Source organism: Glycine soja, chromosome 14 (assembly GCF_004193775.1).
Source record: "Glycine soja cultivar W05 chromosome 14, ASM419377v2, whole genome shotgun sequence".
Lineage (NCBI taxonomy): Eukaryota > Viridiplantae > Streptophyta > Magnoliopsida > Fabales > Fabaceae > Glycine > Glycine soja.
This window is the reverse complement of record NC_041015.1, coordinates 9,690,599-9,700,636: the sequence shown is the minus strand read 5'-3', so window position 1 is coordinate 9,700,636 and position 10,038 is coordinate 9,690,599. Positions and strand designations below refer to the sequence as shown.

Sequence of the window (10,038 nt, the reverse complement as noted above, 5' to 3'; positions counted from 1 at the left end):
TACATTGTCATTGTAAATTTTTTAACAATTATCAACCAAAAATAAATCACCATTCATTTGAGATAATTATCATAAAATCAATCATATATTCATTTCTTTTGAAACAATTATCATAAAATCAATCATTTTATCATATGATATTTTTATAATTAAATAACAATAATAGTTTAAAACTATTGTATATTGTTACTACATCTTTTTTCTCTATACACAATTATATATGATATAATTACTAACTATTTAATAATTATTTAAAAAAAATTAACATTAGTAGCTTATTGAAAGTTAAACTTTTTTTTATTGATTGGAATTAAAGAAAAATATCAGAAATTTATAATAATTCAAGGACAGCGTTCAATCAACTAAATTAAATCTTTTAATTATTGAAAATTCAATTATTATTATTTTCGAAATTTCGTTAGCTGTGACTGCGATAGCAATAAATTTTGAACCGCAATGTAAGAGACAGGAGCGCAAGTTGCAAGTTGAAACGAAAGTGAAAAGTAGTCGAAAACGAATTTACACACAGTTCCAATGGGTGACGTGTCGTATCTACCGCGATATAAATACCCAATCCAGAGCCGTTTCGCCATTTTTGATTTTTGACTTTCAAGTTTCAATAGTCTCCCACTCTTCTTCGAGCGGGAACTCAACATTTTCCTTTCCTCTCTCTGCATGTCTCTGCAATTCTAGGGTTTCAATTTCGCTCTTCCCTTCGCAATTCGCAGTTGTGTAACCGACGCCATGAGTCTGCGCCACGGCTCCAAGGTTTGGCTTGAGGACCGCGATTCGGCTTGGCTCGCCGCCGAAGTGCTCGATTCCGACGGTAACCGCCTCTTGCTCGTCACCGATTCCGGCAAGAAGGTGAGTGAGCTTATAGTTGTTGTGAAATTTAGATTTAAATTTAATTGTTGATGATAATTTGAGTTTCGGTGGTGGTGGTGCAGGTTTATGCTTCGCCGGAGAAGCTGCTTCCGAGGGATGCGGATGAAGAGGAGCATGGAGGATTCGAAGATATGACGAGGCTGGCGTACTTGAACGAGCCAGGAGTGTTGTTCAATCTTCGGAGAAGATATGCTCTCAATGATATCTATGTGAGTGTTAATTATTAGATTGGTTTGAGTTAGTTGCTAGATGTTGAATTGTGGTTGACTAGAGGTTTAGGGTTTGACTGTTAGTGTTGTTCAATCTTCGAAAGAGATATGCGCTCAATGGTATCTATGTGACTGTTAATTAATTGATGGATTGGTTTTGGATAGTTGCTAGATATTGAATTGCGGTTGACTAGCAGTTTAGGCTTTGACTGTTAGTGTTGTTCAATCTTCGGAGGTGATATGCGCTCATTGATACCTATGTAGTGTTAGTTAATAGATTGGTTTGAGTTAGTTGGTAGATGGTCAATTGCGGTTGACTAGGGGTTTTGGCTTTGACTGTTATCAATGTAGATAGATATCTCTTATTCTCTTTATTATTGGAAAATGGAGTTCTTATATGGAACTGTTGTTTTAAGGTTTTTTGCAGCTTTGGATTTCTCTCAAGTATGATTATATATATATATATATATATATATATATATATATATATATATAGTAAACTCAATTTCACACACTGTGGTGAAGTATGGTCTGATGTAAAATGTGTAGCTGAGATTAGTTTAAGCATACACCGTGATCATATTCAATGATTTGGCATCAATTTTTCTGAAATTTAAAACACAGACATTTAATTGTATGACAACTGATATATAGGGTGTGTTTGATTTCTATTTTAAAAAAAATAGTTTTTGAAATCACGAATAAATCTTATGCAAATCCAGCACGAACACCTCTGGACTAGGTTCCACCAACACCAAGTCCACTCCAGATGATACTCACCTTTGAGCTACAATGACAAAACACAAGAGGATGAGAATATGTTTCCTAGTTGTTTCTGTTTTTTGGCTTTCAAAATACTTGTTTTGGGAAAAAATTTCAAAACCTAATAGATTTTGGATGAGAAATTGATTGCTGAGCAGTGTAGATTTTTTTTTTTTAAAAAAATTTTTAAAACCAAAAAATGAGAAGGAAATTAAATAGATCCATACTATATACTTTCTTGTTACTTTTTGTATTCGATTATTGCTTTTGTTTATGAGGAGTTGTATTGATGATTTTGACAAGTGCGTGACATAATGATTGGGTAGCATGTACTGGAATAATCAATTTCAAATCTATAAACTAATAAATATAAACTGTAGGTTTTAAAACTTCAGTATTCTTTTTAGGGATTCCGTGAATGGATTTTCTTGATTTTAAATTTAATGCATGCGCGGTTGCTAATATTAATTGTGAACAATTTTGTATTCTATGTGGACCTTCATTTTATGCTCTTTGCCTGACTTGTTTGTCTTTTCTAGACATATACAGGGAGCATTTTAATAGCTGTTAATCCCTTCACAAAGCTTCCTCATTTATATGATTCCCATATGATGGAGCAATATAAGGGGGCTCCATTGGGTGAGCTTAGCCCACATGTTTTTGCCGTTGCTGATGCATCTTATAGGTTAGTGTACATTTAATGTGTTTGTATCATATTTTCAATTGTTTTTTTTTACTATTTGCCATTTTATGTTGTGAATTAGTGAGATTTTGTTGGTCATGATTTAGAGCAATGATGAATGAAGGTAAAAGTCAATCTATCTTGGTCAGCGGTGAAAGTGGTGCTGGAAAAACTGAAACAACAAAATTGATTATGCAGTATCTTACCTTTGTTGGTGGACGTGCCGCTGGTGATGAAAGAACAGTGGAACAGCAAGTTCTTGAAGTAAACTATTCTTGAACTCAATCAAAATGTGATTAATTTACTTCCAAGTTTCATTTGCTATTTAGTATCAACATGGGATGCTAATTTCAATTTGCTTGATTCAGTCCAATCCACTCTTAGAGGCCTTTGGTAATGCAAGAACTGTTAGGAATGACAATTCAAGGTGAATTTGGTTCTCTTTTTTGTGTTTATTAATTATTATTTTTGGCTCCAATGCTTGTGTCTCATCTTCTTTACAATCTTATGCAATATTCTAGGTTATTTAACAAATATGCTTGGAATTTTTAATGTTTGGGCATCTTATGATCTGACACTATTTGTATATATCAAGAGCATCCTAAGCTGGATTTGAGTTTTATGGAAACAATTTGTTGAAACCATTTTCTAAATGTGTGACATTTTTCAATTAGTACTTAATCCAAAGGGCAATGGTTGAAGAGGGATTCTTCATTCCTATTTTTTTTTTTTACTTTGGGTAGCTTTTAGGCTGATTCGCAGTGCTGACTTTTAGGGGATTTTTTTGTTTTCCTTTTTTATATCTGAGTGCTTGTTTGGCGAAAACTATTGTCTTGGAAATAATTTCCTTTTTTTTAGAATCCCTTTATAAAAAAGTTATTATTTCTCCAAAATAAGCTAAACCAAACATGCCCTAAGTGTACTATATAATAGGGACCAATAGCTTGTTGTCTTGTACAATCCATTATTAAAGAAACACTAAATATTTTTGATTTCATGGTATTAGAGCCAATGTAGATGAAAATACCCACACCATGCTATCTTATCAATTGAATGCCCTTTGTTAAAACTTAAAACCATAATACATAATAGCGGCACATAGCAGCTGCCCTCCAAAAATGCTTTAGCAGGATGGCGGTAGTGGGATGACCACTGTTTATTAGGAAGTCCCAAATCACCTGCCTCAACTCTTGAGGTGTAACTTATATATCTGTTGAACAACTTCACTTAATGCCAATTGGTTTTAAGCTGAATGCTAACATGGTACTAGAGCCTATAGCCCATCTTGGTTCTCATCTATTCTAGTAGGTTCTCCTGTTGTTCTGGCAGGCATTTGTGAAGGGGTGTTAGGAAGTCCCACATTGCCTGCCTCAGCGCAGCTTATATATTTGTTGGGTAACTTCACTTTGTGTCAATTGGTTTTAAGCACCTCTAGAAGTGCTTCCGGAAAGGGTATGAGGTGGTGTGGTGGGGTTGGGGTTGAGAGGGTGGGAGTATTTGTGTGCACAACTTCTGTTCTCGAAGGTGTGGGGGGATGGGTTAATAAGTTAGAGAGTGAAAGTGTAAAACAGTGTGCTTTGGGAACAAATTAAAAAATCGTTGGGGGGGGGGGGGGGGGTAATAGGTAGAGAGTAAAACGGTGTGTTTTGGCCACAAACTAAAAAAAACCAATAAGTGAAAGGGTGTGTTTTGGCATCTCATTAAAAAACTAAACCTGCCACCAAAAAGACAACGTTTAGTGTCATCTTCTTCCCCCTAACCCTAGACTCATATCGCGACTGCGAATGCTGCAATTCTGTGATAGGGTGCGATTTTGGCTGCGAACAACGGCATGACTGCTGCAACAGTGCTTTTAACTTGAAGTAGTTAGCAAATTATAACCAGGGATTATCTTAAAATACATCCACTATGTAGTTTGCTAACATACTCTAATTAAAAAAAAGCCCGTGTACATTAGCAAACATATATATATATATATATATATATATATATATTATATAATTTTTGTTTTGTCCACCATAGGCTTGCTGCCATAATCTGCCATTGATAACACGGCTTTTCAATCTTCTATTTGTTTATCACCGTTGGCATCCTCCTCCTTCTATGTCAACACCAATTATTGAGGGGACTTCCCCCAACTTACAATATAAGCACTTTGTATGTCTTTAGCAAAGAAAAGAATCCAAAACAAGATGAATTATATATTTCAAAAAAGTTATATTCACCTTTCTTGAAACAATTTTCTTAGCCTTGCAAAAAATAAAGGGTGACACCATCTTTTTAACATTTTTATTGTGTTTTAATCTCAATTTTTTGAATGCTTAAAGAAATTCAATATATTTGTTTTATAATATTTATAATACTACTGTCTTGAAATGTCCATTCATATGGAGATGTCATCTCATGTGGAAGTGTCAGCTTAAGTATCCAAGTTAATAATTTTTTTAGTTGGACATGTAATGGGAAGTGTTTGACACATGTTGTACAAGCAGTGGTGGATCCAGAAATTTTTTTCAATGGGTGAAAAAAATAGTCTAATATTTTCTCAAACAAAAAATTATATAAGCTTTATTAAAAATGGTAATAAAAAATTAAAAACAGTAAAATTTAAAAGGATAAAGTGGGTAAAATTAGCATCAATTTATTCTCTCTTTTATCTTTTACAATTATTTACATTTATCTTATTAAAAAAATTATCTTGTGGGGGCAAGATCTATTTTTTTATGGGGCAAAAAAAATATTTATTCAATATATTCAAGTAAAAAATTTACTTTGTGGGAACAATTGCTCTCATTACCCTCCATGTGGATCTGCCACTGTGTACAAGTGTTAGGGAGGTATTGGTATTGAAAATTTCCAAGCAAGAGGAGTGGTTGAGCTTCATAAAGATGATATAGGTTTTGGAATATGAACATATTTGGTGGACTATTATGCTTTCTGTATCGTTTGGGTTGTTTTGACTTCATTTTATGTTTTTTCTTCTAAAAGTATTTACAGTTAATGAGTGTAATCTGTAATGTACTCTTCCATAGAAATTATTATTGCTCACAGCCTCTCATTATTACTATGTTTTTTTGTTGCAGTCGTTTTGGGAAGTTTGTTGAAATTCAGTTTGATTCAAATGGTAGTATATCTGGTGCTGCAATTAGAACTTACTTACTGGAAAGATCACGCGTAGTGCAGCTAACAGATCCAGAGAGAAATTATCACTGCTTTTATCAGTTGTGTGCATGTGAAAGGGTATTTAATTTATTTTGAGTCCTTTTGTATATATATATATATATATATATATTTCTTTTTTGGGGTGGAGAGGGGTGGGGTTAGTACTGCACCATAGTGTGATAGTTTGCATTGAGCATGTGCAGGCTATGATTTTCCTAATATCATGGTCAGAGTATTGAGTGTTATATTTTATAATTGGGATGCCTCATTTTAGGATGCAGAGAAGTATAAGTTAGGACATCCAAGTCACTTCCACTATCTAAATCAAAGTAAAGTCTATGAATTAGATGGTGTAAGCAATGCCGAAGAATACCTGAAGACGAGGAGGGCAATGGATATTGTTGGCATCAGTTACGAGGATCAGGTGTAATATTGTTTTCTTCAGTGTAGCTCTTGTTTTATTGCATGATTTTGTCATTTAATGGATAGCTTTATTGATGGCCAGAGCTTTACTTATAGTCATCCCTTCTTTCCGTTATCAGGAAGCCATATTTCGTGTCTTAGCGGCAATTTTACATTTGGGAAACATTGAATTTTCTCCTGGAAAAGAGCATGACTCGTCGGTAATAAAGGATGAAAAATCAAGATTTCATATGCAGATGGCTGCTGATCTTTTCATGTATGTGATTTATCTATATTCTTTTAATAATCTTGTGTTCATAAAATGAATCATAACTTGGCTGAATTTCATTTGCTTCAAGTTTGCACGCGAAACTCTATTACAATTTTTTTTAAATCTGCAAACATTTTATGATGCTGATATATTAATTTCTGGCTGCATGATCATGTAGATGATGTTGAAACTGTATGCAACTATAGTCTGGTAGAAAAATAAGGGAATGGAAAAATTTCTATATACAGCAATGACTTAGTAGTGCTAAGGATGCATACCTATATTATATAATTTTAAAACAATTATATATATCTGAACAAAAGGTCCACTAAAAATTTGAGCTTAAATAATTCCAAGTCTAAATAATTATATTTATCTGAACAAGAGGTCCAATAAAAAAATTGAGTTTATCCATCAACAGGCTATGCTATTTTTCTGTAGTATCATAGAAATGATAGGAATACCAAATGAATTGGATTATTGTTGTTTCTCTTTTAAGATGTAATTGGTGGTCATAATTTTATAGATTTTTTTCCTTTTCTGAACTGGATGGCTTATTTTTATTTTTTTACTTCACTAGTTGTGATGTAGACCTACTGCTGGCAACATTGTGTACTCGTTCAATACAAACTCGTGAAGGAAGTATTGTCAAGGCCCTTGATTGCAATGCTGCTATTGCTGGCCGTGATGCTTTGGCAAAAACTGTATATGCCCGTTTATTTGATTGGTATGCAGGTGGTCAATTCAAAATCGGCATATAGTTTTTATTATGCATTGTTGTTAAGGGTGATAATTTTTTTATTCTGTTCTACCAGGCTTGTTGCTAAGATCAATAGGTCTGTTGGGCAAGATATCAATTCCAAGATACAGATTGGAGTTTTGGATATTTATGGTTTTGAATGCTTTAAGGATAATAGGTATGTTGGTTTTATTATTTGTCACTTTTAGGAGTTCTTTTCCCCTTTTGTGGGTGTATGTGGATTGTGGAGAGTAAAACTGAGTAGGTTCACTGTATTTTATGTTCTGGAACATTCTTGGATTCTTGTCACTTCTCTGCAGTTCCTCTTTCATCTATTGTAGACTTGTACTTTCACCAGAGGAGAATGCTTAATACTCAGATTTTTCTTTAGTATCATGCATGGATTGTTTTTCTTTGTATTCCCATTATTAGATTTTGATTTGCCTGCCACAGTTCTTTGTTGAATTGGTGACCTTTTCAATATGATTGTTTTGCTCATCCCAATAACATTCACTTCCAACAGTTTTGAGCAATTCTGCATCAATTTTGCAAACGAAAAGCTTCAGCAACATTTTAACGAGGTATCCATGTATTATTGTATTTTAATTTGCATTCACTAAGTTTGTCAAATGTTTTGTTGCCTTAATTTGAATTGTTGTTGTTTTTCTTTCTCCTTTTCTTGTAACTCCTATTTCTTATCATTATTTCCAGCATGTATTCAAGATGGAGCAGGAAGAGTATGGCAAAGAAGAGATTAACTGGAGTTACATTGAATTTGTAGATAACCAAGATGTTTTGGATTTAATTGAAAAGGTTTGTATTTTTTTGTTCTTTTAATATTCTTTTGCCTTTGTGGGTGGAACTAATCCTAAAATCTACGTGCCAACCTTGCCATGTAGTATTATACATTTTCGTATATGACCTGTTTTCATGCATAGTATATGGCATAAGGGGAATATAGAGGTCTGAAATAATGGTATATGATGAATTATGAACAAGTACATCAGGTTAGAGATACGGAAATTGCAAGATCTGTATTAGAAGGAAGCTACTCAGTTAGTCAGAAATATGTCAAAACCATTTTGTCTGATCCTATGCCCCAAGTCTTGGATTTAAAAGGATTTCAGAAAATGAAAAGAGAGAAAATATCAGATTTCTGAAAAGAGTTTTCATATTAACCCACTCAACTGAAAGCAGTTACATCTCTAGTATTTATACTAGAGCTAAACAGTTATAACAGCTAACAATAGTAACTGTTAACTAACCTAAGGTTAGTTGAAGCAAACTAACACAACTAACATAGCTAACTGTAGTTACAACAGAATAGGGAGTAATTCTACTCCTACTCTAATAGGATCTCTCACAAGATATTTTTTTTAGCAAATAAATTGCTAAGACATACTTATATAGGGTAATCTTGATTATGCCAATATAAAGAGATATAGTTTCATGTGGTGGTGCAATGCTAATGTGTGCATGTTACTGATGTATACATTGTTTTCTCTTGATTTCAATTTATATGTATGCCTTTAGCTTCAGTTTCCTGTAGACTTATTATTGCATTCTTTTGCAGAAACCCATTGGCATCATTGCTCTGTTGGATGAAGCTTGGTACAGTTTGAGTTCTTAAATATGAATATTGGTGTGTATTTATTTATATCTATTGTAAATTCAGCCTTCATCCTGAATTTCTTCTCATTGCAGTATGTTTCCAAAATCGACGCATGAAACATTCTCAACCAAGTTGTTTCAGCATTTCCGCTCTCACCCTAGGTTGGGAAAGGAAAAATTTTCACAAACTGATTTTACCATTTCTCATTATGCTGGAAAGGTGAGTATGTGTTCCTGTATTTTCTCCTGAATCATACACATCTTTGATATAATGTTACAATTTTTAAAGAGATCTTTCACTGTTTTATGTAGGTCACTTATCATACAGATACCTTTTTAGACAAAAATCGTGATTATGTTGTAGTAGAACATTGCAACCTATTATCTTCTTCAAAATGCCCTTTCGTTTCTGGTCTTTTTCCCTTGCTACCAGAAGAATCTTCAAGATCATCATACAAGTTTTCCTCAGTAGCTGCCAGATTTAAGGTGTAGATCTCCATCTTTTACACACACAATATATATATATATATATTTTTTTTTTTTTTTTAACTAGTAGAGCATAATAATACTAATTTGTATAAGTTAAATATTTGAACATCAGTTTCATGTCTCTGATCTCTTTTTTTGGGGGGTGGGGGGTGGGTTTCTTGTCCGTGTGTACTCAGCAACAACTTCAAGCACTAATGGAGACCCTAAACTCGACAGAGCCTCATTACATACGATGTGTGAAACCAAATTCTTTGAATCGACCACAGATATTTGAAAATGCAAGCGTCATACACCAGTTACGCTGTGGGGTTAGTAATTTAGATGTTCTTAACCCTTTAATTGTAGCTGTTGAAAGAGACACATAGATTGCCAATATGTATATTTGTATACTGTTACCCTGGTTGCTGTCTTATTGGTTACATTATCAATGTTATGGCAATTTCTTTTTTAGCCAATAATTTTTGTTGGTGGTGATAAGGTATAATTTATAATAGTTTTTCATTTTTTAACTTGTGCACTTCCAACTACATGTTTACATGCGTGAAAAATTGGCTTGATTCAAATTTTGTTGGAAATAAGATGGCTGTGATTCACATGCTTATCTTCCAGTTTTACTACCTAGTAGAATCTCATTTATGACATATCTCTATTTTATTTAGGGTGTCCTTGAAGCTGTTCGGATAAGTCTGGCAGGTTATCCCACTCGAAGAACTTACTCTGAGTTTGTAGATCGCTTTGGGTTAATAGCCCCTGAATTTATGGATGGAAGGTGAGTTCATTAAATTAGTTTTAAGAGTTACCTGTTAAGTGTTAAATGACACTATAA

At 33.6% G+C, this 10,038-nt stretch overlaps 1 protein-coding gene across 3 annotated transcripts in view; it reads left to right on the top strand.

The window, feature by feature from the left end:
• Nucleotides 1–552: 552 nt before the first annotated feature.
• LOC114384910 (myosin-15-like) overlaps nt 553–10,038 on the top strand; it is a 30,021-nt gene continuing 20,535 nt past the window's right edge. The window contains exons 1-17 of one of the 3 annotated variants that reach the window (XM_028344745.1): nt 553–864; nt 948–1,094; nt 2,396–2,541; nt 2,646–2,802; nt 2,907–2,965; nt 5,622–5,778; nt 5,975–6,124; nt 6,243–6,379; nt 6,954–7,100; nt 7,189–7,290; nt 7,636–7,693; nt 7,824–7,925; nt 8,686–8,723; nt 8,817–8,943; nt 9,036–9,209; nt 9,389–9,520; nt 9,872–9,981. In XM_028344745.1, coding sequence (XP_028200546.1) covers nt 745–864; nt 948–1,094; nt 2,396–2,541; nt 2,646–2,802; nt 2,907–2,965; nt 5,622–5,778; nt 5,975–6,124; nt 6,243–6,379; nt 6,954–7,100; nt 7,189–7,290; nt 7,636–7,693; nt 7,824–7,925; nt 8,686–8,723; nt 8,817–8,943; nt 9,036–9,209; nt 9,389–9,520; nt 9,872–9,981 — 2,063 coding nt within the window. In that variant the 5' untranslated portion in view covers nt 553–744. Of the gene's footprint in view, nt 865–947; nt 1,095–2,395; nt 2,542–2,620; nt 2,803–2,906; nt 2,966–5,621; nt 5,779–5,974; nt 6,125–6,242; nt 6,380–6,953; nt 7,101–7,188; nt 7,291–7,635; nt 7,694–7,823; nt 7,926–8,685; nt 8,724–8,816; nt 8,944–9,035; nt 9,210–9,388; nt 9,521–9,871; nt 9,982–10,038 lie in introns of those variants that run through there. The other 2 variants (XM_028344746.1, XM_028344747.1) reach the window with 2 other exon arrangements.